We start from the raw sequence: 17,114 nt of genomic DNA on the forward strand, positions 1-17,114 counted from the left end.
ACTAAATCCTAACCCCAAATTATACTACCAAATTAAGTTAATTACTCAAAATAATACTTACCACAACTAATTAATTACCAAATTTAAAAAGAAAACCACAAAATTCGAAACTACGTGCAAAAATGAGTTATTTTTGTGATTTTTCTATTTTTGTAACACAACTAAATTACTAATTAATTTAAAAATGCAAGATTAAATCCTAAATGCAAATGCAATGTACTTTTGTATTTTTCATGAATTAAATAAAATAAACGTGCACAAAGAAATGCAAGCACTTAACAAAAGATTCTACAAAAATCCACGAAATTACAAACAATGGGAAAAATTTATTTTTGTTTAAATTTATGAGAATAATTCATATAGGGCAAAAATCACGTGCTCACATCTACAAGCCTCTAAGAGTACATAAGTATCACAAAGGTCGGGATTGGGCCCCGCCATACCAATCAATACATGTCCTAATTATACTAACCAAATAAGCAACTCCGGAGCAAATGGAGCGCACCAACACCTTTCGCTGAGCTGATAGCCTACTTGGATGACTCTCAACCTGTCTATCGGAACCTACGGGCATGAAACGCAGCGTCCCCAGGCAAAAGGGACGTCAGTACAAATAATGTACCGAGTATGTAAGGAATGATAATTAGTACACAATAGACATGAGAGAAACAAGGAGTAAAAGATTCGACATGTAAGTTTGAATAACTCTATAAATCATAAAATACTTATAGTGTCATGCATATGAGTATGAATGTCATGTCGTGCATAGGTACATGTGTTCATAACATCATCAAGCCTTTTAGGGCATCCCATCATATCATCTCAGCCACTGTGGGCAAATCATCAACGTATACCAGCTGATCAGGTGGTGGTGTGTATATAACGCCGTAATATTTTCCCATATTCCATATACATATATATACATATAAATACACGTATATAACGACATCTGGTCATGGGTCAATGTAAATGAATGCAATACATGAGAAGTACGTCAATAAAATCTTTCGGAGTGTCATAAGACCATTATACCTTTGATTAATATCATAAAATAAACTTTATCAACTTACGTATTTTCTGAGACCCATGAACAGATGATAGAATAATATGGCACATGGGGAATCAAGAACACAAGCATCTCTAGTATTTCTATGAATAGAGTCATTTATGAAAATTGTGTATTTGCTCGTTTCGTTTGTGTCGTATAGATCATGCCAAAAGAAAGAAGGAACATTATTTACATACCTGAACCGATTCTCTTGACAATCCTTCTAACACATGCCAATCGCGACGAAACACGTAACGGTAAGATCAAAATAGGGAACAATCCGTATGATATTCTTGAGAAAGATTGCGCCGTACTCCCTTAGAATCGCAAATCCCACGTTGCTATAATATTAAATGGTCTTCGTATGAAAGGTTTGAAGCAACTATGTTGCTATTATAAATTATTACCCTTGCTGAAATTTTCTTTCCTAACGTAGTAGATGACAGCAATTTGTTGTAAATTTGTATGAATCACGTTACATTGCCAATTTGTATGAATCTCTCTTAAATGAATTAGAGAGACTCTTTTGTATCATGTTATAAGGTCACACATTTTGCCTAATTGCGCCACCTATATTCTAGCCAAAAGAGTCACCTTTAGAGGCTTAGTTGGCTGCCACGTCGGGGTAGTGTCCCCCACAATATTTATCCAAAATTTCTAATTACCTTGTTAATCTTCATCTAAAAATTCATAATTAACCAATCCACATACAAAATTCATTTTCTTCGATTTGCTTACCCTCTCACCTTCACGAATTTACTCATCACTTATTTGAAATAGCATAATGCTTATAATCTCAAAATAATCTCATTTCCGAAAACGTCGATTAACTTACGACGAAACTTTAACGTACGAAAATACGGGATGTAACATCTCATTTCCGAGATCTCATTAATTTTTTTATGGCGTACTTTCATGTACGAAAATATGGGGTGTAATAACATACCTCTAGTTAATTTTGGAAATCGTAATTATGTCACGCGAACGTGTACGCAATTACGATAATAAATTAAATGCGCGCCTAAATGCATTTCTACGAAATGAATATTTGAAATTACAATTACGTCACGCGAACGTGTACGTGATCACGATGATTTGATTAATTAAACGTGTCCAAAAGCATATTACTGTCTAATTTCCTAGAATGTCAGATTACAAGAGGGGATTTCAAGCTAATGGCGTTAAAGTGGGAAGGTTATTGTAATTACTGACTTTGAAAATAATTAGGCTTAGTCCCAACATTTCATCTTTTAGGCAAACTAATGGGATATACAAAGTTCCTCCAAGGTTAACGATTTTGGGGGATAGATGACATTAAATTCCCACAACAGCATAATCAAAGTCCAAATGGGCTGTCCAGGTTTGTCTACCAGACAAACTTTCGAATTGGGCTTACTTACGGAGTCTGGGCCCATCAAGCTAAGCCTTAAATAAACTATCAGCTGAGTCCACTATTTAGAGCTCAAATTCAAATTAAGGGAACTCTACTAATTTAGGATTGCAGAGTTACCAGGCTTAATACGCAACTTTAATTTAGAAACAAATCTCCATAGGATTATTACTCTAAAGCTATAGAATCAAACATGCATGTATTTAACTAAAACATGTTTAAAATAATACAACAAAATCAACTATTATATTAAATTAACTTATCAGTACAAAAGAGGTATAGAAAGCAAATCATTACAAATTATTAATTAACTACAACCCCACGAGTTCAATTCCTTTTATAAATAAGGAAGCAGATCTGTATATTACTGCTCCTAACAGCTTTCTTCAAACATTATGCAGAAAGAGAGAAAATGATTTAGGCTATTGACTTTTCAATTGCCTTGTTAATCTTGATTTACAATGAGATAGCCACTGGGCCACTCTCATAAATCACCTAATCACCAGCGGTAGCTAAACACTCAAATGCAAATAAGATTAGTCTAACTGTTGAGTAATCCTTGTGTTTAATCAAAGAACAATTCCATTTTTAAATGCAAAAGATCAACACAAACTGACTTTTACTAATCAGCCCCCCTGCAAACACCATTTCAAACATGAACCACCGATTCTAGAAAATAAGTCATTATTCAGGGAAGAATCAATCAAACAAGGAGATGTTTTGAGCATGAAAGAACCTTTAGACTAGATCAATGGCCTAGCTATGACATTAGACTTGAATTATGACTAAACTAAAAGATAACATGTAATTGAAGTGATTCATGGAGCAACAGTAGGATCAACAAAGTTAAAACTCCTCATTTCAAGTTTTGTAAACATAAAAACATCACCAACACTCCTGAATTTGATAGGCTCATATTGATACTTGCATTAATAATGACTTTGGACCAAACCAGTCAACATAGCCTATATGTTCAGTTTTAAATGAATTACAGAATCATATAACCATCAAGAGAAACATAGATGAATCAGATCTAAGCATATCAACATCAGAAACACAGAGAAAATAGGTGTAGACAGGGTATTAGCATGTCAATTCTGTATTTCCACATTCATAAGAGTCACAAGAAGGAATCTTACATACCTATTTGTGAAAGACAACCAACAAACAGCCAAATAAAGGCTGAAAATTGGATACTAAAACTCAGCAAACTTAGAGGAAACAACAACCAATTAGCAGTAGATTAACAATGAAATCCCAGTAATGAAGCTTGACTTCAATTCCAAATCAGCTTCAAAAAACCAAGGTTGATCCAAAAAAAATACCAAACTTATGAAACCCTTTTTCACTCAATATATGAAAGAGACTGAATCTGTAAGAGAAGAACTTCTAAGGCAAAATTCTGTGTCCAAATCAGTCTAAAGGTGAAAGAAAAGAAGCTGTATTTTAGAAAGGTTTTTCTTATACAAAAATCAGTCTCCAAAAATCAAGGAAAAATAATTCTGAACTTTAGAGCTTTTAGTGTAAAAATCCGTATGAAAGTCTGCCTATTCATGAGAGGGCCAGGTGTCTTATATAGAATGTGAGTATGCTAAGGAGTAGGGAATAATCTGATGAAGGTACAACTCCTAAAGATAAGGAAAAGAGCATTTTTCTTCAACCAATTTATGTACAGCTGTCCCTTTGTATCAGATATTTTTATTTTTCAGCATCTTATCCTAACAATTTTGGACAGCTGTCCATTTCTAGAAGTTTCCAATCAGTTACTAAAGATTCTTTCAAGTTAAAACCCCCAAATTAACCTTTTAGCGTTTCAAAATTGCCTCAGAACCAAACCTGATTCTGGGCTTGAGTCGTGTGACTCTGATCCAAAGACCCCCCCCCCCCCCCCCAGTTCTCAAAACAAACAACTGAATTTGTGGGCCTGCCTATCACACAAACAGGCCCGACTTTGAGCCAAATCAAACGGTCAAATCAATTGGGGCCCAAACTCGAAATCAACATACAATTATACTAAACTAGCTTATGCATTTAACTAATTGGTCATGCAATTAACCTAAATAATCCTATTTTAATTGAACTAATCAAAACAATAATTAACACCTAACTGAGGATTCAAAAACAGAAAAAGAAACAAGTAAAAGGGAAAAGAAAAGTAAATTGATTTGGCCAAAATGAGTGGACAAACCAGGCGAATCAACGAACGACGATGACGATGAAGCTTGGCCGGTCAGCGTTGACTTCGCCGAAATCCGGCGAATTTTGAAATGAACCAAACTAACATGAATTGATTGCTCGTGTCAAGAGCAATCGACTCATGTAAGTTTGAACCAAAACATGCTTGAAATTTCCAAAGAAAACCATATTTAGGTTTATGATTTTCTTAGATTTAAAATTGGCCGAATTTGGTGGGGATTTTGGGAAAAAGGTTATGGGGTTTGAGGAGAGGGGAGGATGAGGAGTATAAGGTGTGATTTTGGGTGTGTTTGGAGACTGTACGTCGCCGTGAGGCGATTTCCGGCGGGCGGCAAACGGTGGGGATTTGAGAGAGGTGATAGATATAGAGACAGGTTCTGAGAGATGAATTGGGGGGGGGGGGGGAGGCTTTCTTCGACCGTTTTAAGGGAATGGGATGGGTGGTTATGGTCCATTGGATCAAAAGGAGATGAACGGTCACGATTTGAAGAGGTAAAAAACGGGGTCGTTTAGGTTTAGTAGGGCTGGACGGGGTTGGGTTTGGTTTATGGGCTGGGGCAGGTTTGTGAAAATTGGGCCATTGAAAAGCTTTAGCCCAATTTTGCATAAGACTAAACAAATTTCTTATTTCCCTTCTTTGTATTTTTTCTTTTCTTTTAAATTAAAATCCTAACCTAATTAATTAAAAACCTAGATTAGGTCCTAGATCAAAATATAAATTTTGAAATGAACTTAATTAACTATTTTAACATTTGAACAATTAATTAACTTTAAAACTAATGAAAGAAATTACTAATTTAAGACTAGAAACTAAAAATGTAAAAATGAACAATATTTTGGTGATTTTTGTTTAGTAATGCAATTAACTTATGCAATTAAACTCTAAATGCAATTAAGACCTAAAAATGCTATGTAACGAAGATTTGGATATTTTTGTTATTTTTATGATTTTAAAATGTTAAAAATGCATGAAAAATGCAAATAATTACCAAAAAAATCCTAAAAAATCTGTAAAAAATTAAAAACAATTAATAAAAAACTATTTATTGATTTTTTGGGAGTATTTGAGGCAAAAATTACGTGCTCAGAACTGTTATAGTTATTTTTCCCATTTCACTGCTGTTATGCTTTAAAGAATTAAACATGATTTAGTATTATTCAAAGCTAATTATGCCTAGTCCCTTTTCCCATTTCACTGCTGTTATGCTTTAAAGAATTAAATATGATTTAGTATTATACAAAGCTAATTATGCCTAGCCCAAATGGCGAAGCCAAGAAATTCAATAAGGGTATTCAAATTTTTAACATCCTTTGGCAATGAGCTATACAAGAGTGTTCAAAGTCTATTTTTTAATCAATAACAAATACCAATATTTTACCTTATACATAGTATAATTTTTCGGCAAATGATGTTCAGATGACCACCCTTGGCCATACATAACTTCGCTTCCCCCAACCAATATGAAACGCTTTATATTTTCCTCATACATTTGCCTCTCCCTCCAGCTCCATGTGCAAAAGATATGTAGGCTATATTTTCTGATGTAACTTCTTTTTTTTCCTTCTAAATGAACAAAATTAGAAGAAAAAAGAGGAAAACTTGTGAACTTGTGAATATTTTCTGTCATCTGTCATCATTTATCATCTACCACCGCACCTCCGCCTTAAAATGCTTAGAACTTGTGAATATTTTCTGCAGTTTTCTAAGTTCGAGATATGGAATTGAGAGCAACTACCTTCCTGTTTCTGCCTCCCTACCTTTATGTAACGCACCTCATTAATATTTATTTGACTCATAACAGAAAATGCCTTAATTGCACTACCTTAATAGTAACAGGTCAAAGATCAATTACTTCATTGTCCAGGTGGTAAAAGCACAAACTACAACATGCATGCCTTTGGACACTAGTCTACAAATTCCTGAACACTTACTGTTATTTATGGTCAATTTCTCTCACAATATTCCGTTAACTGTTTAGTATAGTAGAACTGTTATTGAACACGACAGGTTCAAAAGGAATTTTAGTGTTTGTTTTTATCTGCACATTCTGTTGTTTATTTTCAGTTATTATAGGAGATTCTAAAGAAAAAAGTCCAGGACTTGAGCTTAATTTCTATAGGAACAGTTGTCCAAATGCAGAACAAGTTGTGAAAGATGAAGTGAGTAGGTCTATGCTACTTGATCCTACTTCAGCTGCAGCCCTCCTAAGACTCGCTTTCCATGACTGCCAAGTAGATGTACGTACAATTCTCTCTTTCCCTCTTTCAGCAATTAGCAACGGTCAAGTTGTATTCATGTGACCTATATGTCACGGGTTCGAGCCGTGGAATCAGTCATTGATGCTGGTATGCCATTAGGGTAGGCTGCCTACATCACACCCCTTGGAGTGCGGCCCTTCCCCGGACTCTCAGTGAATGTGGGATGCTTTGTGTACTGGCTGCACTTTTATCATCATATTTCCGTACTACATATGTCGGGCGATAATCACATCTCAAGAGTTTGAAATCATGCGCGTCGAGTTCTGCCCTAGCAACATATTTCAGTTATAGAGAAAATATAAATAGCTCTCTAATACTTGCTTGATATTCCATCAGTTGTTTTAACCCGGTATTTAATTTCCTTTTATTTTTTTTTATTTTTTTGTTTTGCAGGGTTGTGATGGTTCAGTAATGCTAAGTTATTCAAATGGTTCAATAACTGAAACAGAGTCAGACATGAACTTTGGAGTACGCAAACTTGACTTAATCGATGGAACAAAGAGGTCTTTGGAGAGAATTTGCCCTCAAACTGTTTCTTGTGCTGATATCATTCAGTTAGCAGCTCGTGATGGTGTATATCTGGTACCAATTAGGAATGTTTTTTTTTCTTGTTTCTTTCCTCTTATGATCTATAACTATGGTTTATTTTTTTGAAAAAATAGGGCATCTCATTATAACTGTCATGCAATATTGACCAACAGGTACATGGAGCCAGGAATTCTAAAAGGGATTTAAAAAGACGCAAAAAGCTATACCTAGGATTGACCTTTTGACAGAGGGGATTCAATTGAACCCTCTTGCGTTCACCTAGCTCCACCCTAGATTGTATCCAAAATGATCCGTCAAAATATTAGGTCAAAACAATGTAATGTAACCGAAACGGCTCAATTGTGTTTTTGTGTTATTTTACAAGGAATGTTTTGTGTTTTCAGGCAGGAGGACCCTATATAGAGATTTTGACCGGGCGAAGAGATGGTAAATTGTCAAGCAAGGAAAGAGCTGACAAACAGCTTCCAGCTGCAGACATTTCTGTTGATAAATTCATTAAAATTTTCCAGCAGAAGAACATCTCTGTCCAAGAAGGAGTAGCCCTTATTGGTACAAACTACTTTTTCTGTTCCATATTATATGACACTCGTGACTCATTTCTATATTTGGCATAAAAAGTACATAGTACATTCAAGACCATAAGTTCTAGAGTACTTTTGGCATGCGGTAAAAGTCTTAATTATTCTTAAACTCTATGTCCAGTCAAATACATCATATTTGAGCGATTTTGATGCAGGGGCACACACGCTAGGCATCAGCCATTGCCGGAACTTTGAGAAGCGATTGCAGCCTCCAATAGATCCTACATTGTCAACCTCATTCAAACTTACTTTACTGGTGATTTGCAGCGATCCATTTTTATCTAATGTAACTTTTGCAACCAATGATGCTACTACTTTTGCATTTGATAATCGTTACTTCACTGATATTCTTAATGGAAGAGGACTACTCAAGATTGATTCTGAGATTTCAAGTGATCAAAGAACAAAACCTTATGTCCTTGGATTTGCAAGCAATCAGCAGCAGTTTTTTAACAGCTTTACATCAGGATTCTTAAAACTCTCGAGCCATAAAGTTTTGCTAGGGAAAGAAGGAGAAATTCGCAAGGACTGTAGGTTTGTGAATAATTGAATAAGATTTGTGTTGTGGCTCATCTTGTCAGCAAATCAGCAATCAATAACCTAAACTTACATATGTAGGGCAAAAAATTTAAGTTTTCTTTCAATCCAACTATGATAAGAAGGAAGAATATGACATCTTTGTTTATATCGACTTTCACCTCTCCATTGAATATTTGTGTTCAGTCATTCTCATCTGTCTGTATATATCTCACAGAGGTTTCAGTTTACGCAGCAATTCAAGCTACAGAATTAGCAGTTAATTTAAGTCTGCAAATATTAGCTGCTGATGCTACATGCCTTCTGACTCAGACCAACCTCACAGTAGTTAATAGGCAAAATACATAGTTTACCCATCGACCTTTTACCCAAATCCCTGTTACACACCTCTCCACTACGGGCAACTTTTTACCCACATAACCTTTGTAGAGTGTGTCTAAGACACACCACTTTTTTCTTACCCAGATTTTCAAAGCATGTGTACTATCACGCGACAATAAGGTCGTGACACTTGTCACTGACCAATAATAAAAAAGATAGCACATAAAATTATAATTTTATCCCCATCTTCTTCATCTTGTCCACCATAACTGCCATCATCAAGCATTCATTTTCTTTTTGTGCTCTTTCGATTCCCTCAACTGAAGCAAACGAGGTAGTAATAATAATAATTATTTGTAAACTCACCCATTAACAAAATTAAAGAATGTGCTTATCTGGAAAAGCTTGAGCTAAGCTTTAATAGTTGGGGAAAATTTTAAAAATTTCACCCTTTCAGAAATTTAACTTAGCCACGGCAAAGCTCAAGTCTGGAGAAAAGAAGAATCTTCTGTATATAAGTTTAAGCCTAGTTTTAATGGTTAGTGGAGCTACAAATTTGTGAATTCTAATTACAATTTCTCAACCAAAAAAAAAAAAAAATCGACAAAGCTAAGGACTAACCAACAAGAGAGATATGAGAAATTTTGGTGGGTCTTCTTGAGAAGAAGTAGATCGAGTGGAGAGAAGTGGGTCTAAGCATCAAGGAGTAGCTATGGCAGATTTAATAATTTTTTTAAACAAGGAAGAAGATGACCTTAATTTAAATTTTAAAAAAAATAAAAAAATTGACATCTGATATAAAAATTCTCATGTTCACGCGCTTCATTTGTTGGTAAAAACACGCATTGACCACGTGGGAAAAATGATATGTCTTAGACATACTTTACAAGGGTTGGATGTGTAAAAGGTTGCCCGTGATGAAAAGGTGTGTAATAGAGATTTGAGTGTAAGGTTAATGGATAAACTATGTATTTTGCCTAGTTAATAAAATAAGGAATCTGACAGAATGAGCAAAGCTTTAAAATGTAGCAAGACCCTCATTTTGTCGTGGTTGGTCAATTGAACCGCCCGTGTGGATGTGTAGGTCGATTAACAGAACCACGTGACTTTATATTTTCTTTGTTAGAGTTCTTTTTGTTGTTTAATTATCGTCGTGCAAAGTTTGATTTGTTAGTTTTGCATGACATACAGATTATTTTGATCTTATCATAAACCATTAATTACAAGCTAAATAACGAGCCTGACTATCTAGAAATTTCAGGACATCAATAACAATAAGAAGAATTAACTCAAATATCTGCTCATCCAACCGCTTAAACTAAAAATAGCAGGTAGAGGTATAATATATGCGTAATTAATGTATTATATATGTATAATCGTGTATAATCAATGTCTAATTTATATATATGGATAGAAAAAATAAACAGTGAATATGACCGACTATCTGGGTAAAGATCGCGTACTGAGCTCCTACTTAAGAAGCTTAATACTAGAACTTCATCAATCAAAGGGATTGATGAAGTCTTCAGTATAAATCAAGTTTTTAGTTGCATAAGCACAGTATTAAATTTTATGAACTAATAATCTACATTGCATAGATGTAAAATAGATGTACATTCGTACAAAATTAGACAAAATTACAACTGATCATCCCGCAAGTAACATAGAGAACAAGATGGTGGAAGGTCACCTGAAATGGCTTGATTCATCGACCTAAAACTATTTTTCTTTCACTAACCAAATACCAAAAACATGTTATAGGAAAATACTTTTCACATAAGACAGAAAATATTTTCCAAAAATTATTTACGTAAAACACAAGTTTTAGCTAGGCAGGCATTATCTATTTTTTAGTAACTATGTAAAGTAACTTTTTCGGTAATATCTGATCATGGAAAAAAAAAAATACCTTCGCTCAAATTTAACAAAAATTCACAAGTTTGAAGGGATAGGCTTATCCAGCCTATGACACGTGTCGCCACTCAAATGGGATTCTATATCTCTAAAAAGATACACAAGTTTGCCACATGTCTTGCTTGGATCCACGCAAAAAGATCAAAAAGCAAGACATCAATTGCCAGCCCACACTCTGCATTCTGAAAATAATTTTGTTAGTTTGGAGTGAAAGCCATGGCATCTTTGGCAAACTTTGCTGCAGTGCAGCCTACCACCAATGTCAAGGGCCTAGCTGGAAGTTCCATTACTGGAACTAAGCTTCATCTCAAATCATCTCGCCTCAATTTGAAGCCCACTAAATCCAGGTAAATGGATTCCCCTCTACCTTCTTGTGATTGCCAACTGATAATTATTGTCGAAATGTGTGACCACTTTATCTAAAAGTTTGTACTGTTAGACAAAACATACTTTTGATTTACTTAATTATATTTTCAACACGTCTCCTCGTGTGCATTCTGGCGCTCTTTCTCGAGCCAAAAAATTTACTGCAACATCTATTTGATAGTGACTTAAACTCAATATCTCTGTCAACTGTGATAATACGTTGAAATGTGTGATCACCTTGTCTAAAAGCTTAAGCCGTTAGGAGAGCATGATTTTAAATAACTAATCATGTTTTCAACAATTCTCGGTGTCATCTATGAACATCCATTTGTTGGGGTGTGTGTGAACAAAGTCCTACATAGAAAATAGAAAGGCAAAAGAAGCTACTTATAAGGAGTTGAATACTCTTAATGGTGTGAGGTCTTTCAGAAGAAACAGACAATATCACACCTTGTTACGAGTATCTTTGGCCGTTTTAGCCCAACAAGATTCAGTTCATCTAATAAAAGAAGGAACTTTTAAAAAGAATAAGTTCCTCTCTTCATATAGTCACTGAAGAAGGGGATAAAAATGACGTTGGATTGGATGTATTTATGCGTATAAGCATGGCTTGTTTTGGTCATTATGAAGTGAATAAATACATGTTTGTGTAGGGCTGGCCCTGTGGTCGCCAAATATGGTGACAAGAGTGTATACTTTGATTTGGAGGATTTGGGCAACACCACTGGCCAGTGGGACTTGTATGGATCAGATGCACCTTCACCATACAACCCTCTTCAGGTATTTTATTTTCGCCCACATCATTGATGAATAAATTAAGATTTTAGTGTTGCAGCAGGTGTCTGAGTTATAACTGCCTCGCCTGCTCCTGCTTTGTGTTTTGTAGAGCAAGTTCTTTGAGACATTTGCTGCTCCATTCACCAAGAGAGGCCTTTTGCTCAAATTCTTGATATTGGGAGGTGGCTCCACCCTCGCTTACTTCAGTTCGACAGCATCAGGGGATATCCTACCAATCAAGAAAGGTCCACAACTTCCACCCAAGCTCGGCCCACGTGGCAAGATCTAATTGCTTTTTGATCCAATTATCAACCTTCTATTTGTAATTGATGTATGTTTCCCCAGTTTGTGTAAGTATAATTGAAGACTTTCCATTATATCAAGTTATATCTTATGGTAAATTTGTGGCATTGCTTTCTTACTTGGTTGCTTCTGATATTCTACTCAAATAATTGGGATATTAACTTTTATTAGTTCATGTTGGTGATCATTCCTATTTGGTGTTGTAAATTACACTATTAAAATTACCAACTTTGACTTCTATAAAAGGTCAGAAACTTCTATGTAACATAACTAAAAGAGTTCCTTGCCTTAGTTTGTCTGTGAATTTCAGCAAATTTTTGATATATTCTCACCTTATACTTTCTTTTGGTGAAGTGAAAGAAGGATTTAAGATAAGTTGCCGGTGAATTAACTAATAACCAATTAATGATTCTGTAAAGTGCAAACCAAATAGACTTTAAATAGTGAACTACAGATCATGTTACTAATAGATCTGAAAACCAGAGGTTATTCAAGGTAAAAGGTCTGTAATTCCCATTGTTGTTCAACAACAAGGTGACATCTTGTACTGAGTAAATCATTTCAAGAACTGCCACAGACCCAGTAGGTCTACTAACTGTATCCCTATTTACAAAAGGAATGACTTAGTGAAATCCTAGATTGGTATGCTTCATCTCGATATGTACATTTGACGCCGAGCTTTCTTAATCTGATGAAACTCTAGTCGTCGATCCTTGCCTCTGAAGAGTCAATCAGTATTCTGCAGTGAAGTCTGCTAGTGGCGTGCTGTTGGACTTCTGGAACCAGCTAAATTCTCTAAGTAAGACACTCTCTTATTAGTGACTATATTTGGAGGTTTGCTTAGGAGCTTTCCATCAGTGTCTTTGGTTCGGTCCTCCTTCAATTCTTTCTCAGTATCATCGTCTCCTTGTTCCGCCCCCCAACCCATGAAATCCAGCAGTGTCATTGAATTAGGAGTCTCTGCAGAATTAAGCTTCTCTACTTCTTCCTTACCATCCGGGAATGCTTCTGATGCTGCGACTCCTAAGGAATCATCCCCAGGAAACCTCTTTACCTCTCCATTGGCAGGATTTTGGGCCACAGCATCTGCTTGGAGAACATCTTCGATTCGTGACATGACTGTGTATGCCCTGCTTTCAATTATTCTCGAATAGCTTTCTAAAATAGCTTGCCCAACATCCTGTTAGATAAAAATAGATTATAAGTTAAAATTTTAAAGTTCAAGAACTAGATTATTTATAATATATTGAATCCTTTTGTGAAGTCAAAAGGAGATCAAAGAAGAAAAGATGGAACAAACTTGAGAACCAAGCAAATGCAGATGAATGTTATGGTAATATAAACAATGTAATTGCATATCATACAGAAGCAAGGTAAAATAGTCTCGACTCTTTAGAATATCAACAGGGGTTGCTTCTTACTCTGTTGTACTGGATTTTGCTTATGTCTAGTGATGACTGAGGAATTCCAGGGAACCGATGCTTTAGGATAAGCAAGATAGTCTCTGCTCTTTCTTCAAATAACTCTCTCTTCTCCATACTAACGGCTGAACCCCAGGCTGATTTCCCATCTTTAGCATTCATTTTTCTTCTCCATATAATTACAGATGCCTCAATCCTGTTCTTGAGGTCTAATATTTTATGTTCCGAAGACAAGTCCATAGTTGAAAGGAAGTAATCAGGATCAAAGTATTCATCAGTAATGCTCCTGTATATCGAATCTCCAAGACTTGCTCTTCCATTCTGAACACAACATAAAAGAGTAATAAAAATCAAGATCATAAGCTTGCAGTTAGCTGTACTAAGATTCTAAGTTTTTAATCTATTTGTACCTTCGGTAGGGATTCTATATAATTTTCAGGGACCTCCATTTCTGTTAGAACTTGAGCATTTATGGCCATGGCTGCTTTATGTACTTGGTTTACAGAATCTTTCTGAAATTGCAGCCATTTTCTCGTAGCATCGGACAAGCCATTAGGAGGAACCTTAGGTGTAGGTATCCACCATTTGTCATCTGCCCTGCTATTTTTTCCTTCATCATCCTTGGACGTATAAGAGATTTCACTTTGGTCTCTAAAACTATCTAAACAATCCTGTTTGTTATCAAACCAAGCATAAGCATAATTGATCGAGCGAATTACACTATTTAGAATGACATAAAACCCCAAAAAATAAATCAAAGAAAAAAAAAAGTAGTTTTATCTTACCAGAAGCATCGCGTCTAGTTTGCGTAGTGCTGGGATGTTCATTTGAAGATCAGTTCTCTGCTTTGTCACCATAATCTGAGAAGTACACATGCGGCTCGTGTTAGTTTGCTATTTAGATAGGTGACATATGTGAAGAAGAATTTCAGGGGAGAGAGGTGTATATACCTCCATGTTTGTTCCATCTTTTGATTTTTGTTTAGAAGGAACAAATTCAACAATATGATCTGTAACAGATAAAAGCCAATCAATTTCTTTTCTCCACTTGGCTTTTGTCTCTGGTTGCATGGGCTCTAATCTCTTCTGTTCCCCAAATGCAGAAGCTGCATTTTGTAAAACAAACAAAAGATATGAAAACGAAGCATACAATGAAACCTTCAAATGATCTCTGTAGAAAAATAACAGACAAAGATGAGATATTTTTTCTGGTGATACATATATTCATCAGAATTTTTTTCTTTTTTCTGGTGATATATATATTCATTTTTTCTTTAGCTGAGAGTGTATCGGAAACCGCCTCTCTACCCATCTAGGGTAGGGGTAAGGCTGCGCACATCTCACCCTCCCCAGACCCCACTTGGGGAATAAACTGGGTCGTTGTTGCTGTTGTTGATACATATATTCATCAGATAAAGGTATATATATAGCTGAGAATATGGTAGGATTCAGATACCTGCTAAGTTTGTGATTGCATTTGACAATGCCAATGCTGATGAAACACCCTTTCCTCCGCCAGACATATCCTCACCAAGGAGCAACTTGGCAAATTTTTCCTTCATCAGCTCCATATCTGAACAAGAATGAGCAGAGTACGTTCGTCAAAAATATGATCAAAACACGAGAAATAGAAAAGATTAGGAACAACGAATTCTGATAACAGAACTCCGTGAAAATTCATTTCAGCCAAAAGAGCGAATAAACGAAAAATGTGATAACATTTTCAACAAGACTAAAGTTTTCTCTTGAAATAGTAAGAAAAGCAGAAGAAAATGACATGCCTGAAGGCTGGTTCTGGTTGATGTTAGCGGAGCCTGAATCGTCGGCTTTATTACGTGACTTGATGGTCTCTTTACGAAGAAGCTTCAACTCATTAACCTTTTGAGATTCAGCAGATGGAATCCCTTTCTCTTCTTCTTCTAGTGCTCGAACCATTTTTTCTGATTCAAGCCGAAAGAATGTTGCCTTACGCGGCGAAGTTTGAGACCATAAAGCAGAAATATAATATGATATGGAGATTGATGAACAAACTGGAAACTTTTGGCGTCAGAAAAAGGAAAGGGTTTCAGCTGGCGCAGATAGGAGAAGAGAAAAGGAGACAGAAGTTTTCTTGATAGAGAATGAAGAAGTCTTTTGATGTTTGTTCTCTTGTTTTTGTGAATGGTTGAGAGAACGTGGGGTGCATGTTTTTGTAAAATGAAAGATGAAATTGAAAACAGGTCATTTCTGTTGTTTTACGAATTTAGGAAAATTCCCCTCTTTGGCTTATACTTACAATTTTTCTTGCTTTTTTTAGAAGAATATTGCTGAGACAATGGATGGCTGAATTTTAACGTCGGGCCATCCATTCAACGAATTAAAGAATCAAGAATAAAAAAAGACAACTTTTTCTCCTCAAATATTTGGGATGTTCAAATAGGAAGGCGGTTCTCTCAAGGTTGACAAGTGGCCTTTTACTTTAGTACACAACAGGATTGCGTCGCACGACCTGCTTCTGTGTAAGCAAGAGTCAACTTCTATTGTAGAAATTACATTTCTGTAATGTTAACTTCTATTCGAGAATGTGATTCCTTTTTCTGTAATATGATTGCACTTTTCTTGATTTCTTTCTATATCTATTAGAAATTACGATGCATAAGCATGTTAACTTATAAACAACATAATATTACTCCTTGTTCCACTTTATGTGGCAAAGTTTGATTAATCACAACGTTTAAGAATATATTTTTTTTGAAACTTAATGGTCTAAAACAAGTTATAGATATTTGTATAATTGTAAATTATCTCATTTAGAATAAAATTTATTTTTAAAATTATTTTTTTGGAATAGACAAAAAAAGGAAATGTTGCCCAATAAAATGGAACATAGCGAGTACTCCCTGTGTTCACTTAATTGTCAAGTATTCTAAAAATAAATTTTTATTTTTACTTGTCACTTTTCGCATATCAAGAGAAAAATAATTTATTTTTCTTGTTTTGCCCTTAGCATTGATTACTCATTCCAAATCCATTAAGACTATACACCAATTAATATGGATATCATGGTAAATTATGTACTTTATTTATTATTTCCTAAGGGGCGTGCAAAGTCGATAGTTGTTAAATGATATAAGGGTAGTACTGTAACTACACCATTTAAAGTTAGTTATTAGTGATCACTAATTAGTTAAGTTGTTAGATTAGTAGTTAAAAATAGCGACAAACGAAGGAATACCAAATCTGAATTCTGGACGAAATACTGGAAATCAAGTGCATCAAGTAACTGGGATCGATTACAATCATCCTCTTTTCCTCTCACCTGCTAATGTTAGCGGAATTCAAATCATTTTATTTCAGCTAACAGGTATTGAAAACTACTCTATTTGGAATAGGTCTATGAGAGTAGCCTTGTTAGGTAGGAATAAACTTGGCATTGTTGATGGTACATGCAGTAAGGATAAGTTCCCAAATTCA

The 17,114-nt window shown here is 35.2% G+C and overlaps 3 protein-coding genes across 3 annotated transcripts; 2 read left to right on the forward strand and 1 right to left on the reverse strand.

Moving 5' to 3' along the window:
• LOC109232993 (peroxidase 29-like) lies at positions 4,893 to 8,573 on the forward strand. Its single transcript, XM_019398707.1, has 5 exons — positions 4,893 to 4,989; positions 6,700 to 6,872; positions 7,287 to 7,475; positions 7,826 to 7,991; positions 8,179 to 8,573. Exons 1-5 carry the CDS (start codon positions 4,893 to 4,895, stop codon positions 8,571 to 8,573), a joined length of 1,020 nt encoding a protein of 339 aa, XP_019254252.1.
• Positions 10,921 to 12,359, forward strand: LOC109238041 (photosystem I reaction center subunit VI-1, chloroplastic-like). Its single transcript, XM_019404500.1, has 3 exons — positions 10,921 to 11,142; positions 11,815 to 11,941; positions 12,048 to 12,359. The coding sequence occupies exons 1-3, from the start codon at positions 11,012 to 11,014 to the stop codon at positions 12,225 to 12,227; spliced, it is 438 nt and encodes a 145-aa protein (XP_019260045.1). The 5' UTR covers positions 10,921 to 11,011; the 3' UTR covers positions 12,228 to 12,359.
• On the reverse strand, positions 12,625 to 15,877 carry LOC109237966 (rop guanine nucleotide exchange factor 12-like). The gene is made up of 7 exons (XM_019404413.1): positions 15,443 to 15,877; positions 15,118 to 15,234; positions 14,613 to 14,767; positions 14,448 to 14,522; positions 14,073 to 14,333; positions 13,663 to 13,983; positions 12,625 to 13,421 (listed from the first exon to the last, which is right to left on the reverse strand). The coding sequence occupies exons 1-7, from the start codon at positions 15,594 to 15,596 to the stop codon at positions 12,996 to 12,998; spliced, it is 1,509 nt and encodes a 502-aa protein (XP_019259958.1). The 5' UTR covers positions 15,597 to 15,877; the 3' UTR covers positions 12,625 to 12,995.

Source organism: Nicotiana attenuata, chromosome 1 (assembly GCF_001879085.1).
Source record: "Nicotiana attenuata strain UT chromosome 1, NIATTr2, whole genome shotgun sequence".
Lineage (NCBI taxonomy): Eukaryota > Viridiplantae > Streptophyta > Magnoliopsida > Solanales > Solanaceae > Nicotiana > Nicotiana attenuata.

Excerpts from the sequence above, each read along its gene's own strand:
- LOC109232993 (XM_019398707.1), top strand. The coding sequence starts at position 4,893 with ATGAGGAGTATAAGGTGTGATTTTGGGTGTGTTTGGAGACTGTACGTC. Across the intron at positions 6,873-7,286 it reads TCCATGACTGCCAAGTAGAT|GGTTGTGATGGTTCAGTAAT; the intron begins GTACGTACAATT and ends TTTGTTTTGCAG. Across the intron at positions 7,476-7,825 it reads CTCGTGATGGTGTATATCTG|GCAGGAGGACCCTATATAGA; the intron begins GTACCAATTAGG and ends TTGTGTTTTCAG.
- LOC109238041 (XM_019404500.1), top strand. The coding sequence starts at position 11,012 with ATGGCATCTTTGGCAAACTTTGCTGCAGTGCAGCCTACCACCAATGTC. Across the intron at positions 11,143-11,814 it reads TTGAAGCCCACTAAATCCAG|GGCTGGCCCTGTGGTCGCCA; the intron begins GTAAATGGATTC and ends ATGTTTGTGTAG. Across the intron at positions 11,942-12,047 it reads CACCATACAACCCTCTTCAG|AGCAAGTTCTTTGAGACATT; the intron begins GTATTTTATTTT and ends TGTGTTTTGTAG.
- LOC109237966 (XM_019404413.1), bottom strand. The coding sequence starts at position 15,596 with ATGGTTCGAGCACTAGAAGAAGAAGAGAAAGGGATTCCATCTGCTGAA. Across the intron at positions 14,523-14,612 it reads AAGATGGAACAAACATGGAG|ATTATGGTGACAAAGCAGAG; the intron begins GTATATACACCT and ends TGTACTTCTCAG. Across the intron at positions 13,984-14,072 it reads ATATAGAATCCCTACCGAAG|AATGGAAGAGCAAGTCTTGG; the intron begins GTACAAATAGAT and ends TGTTGTGTTCAG.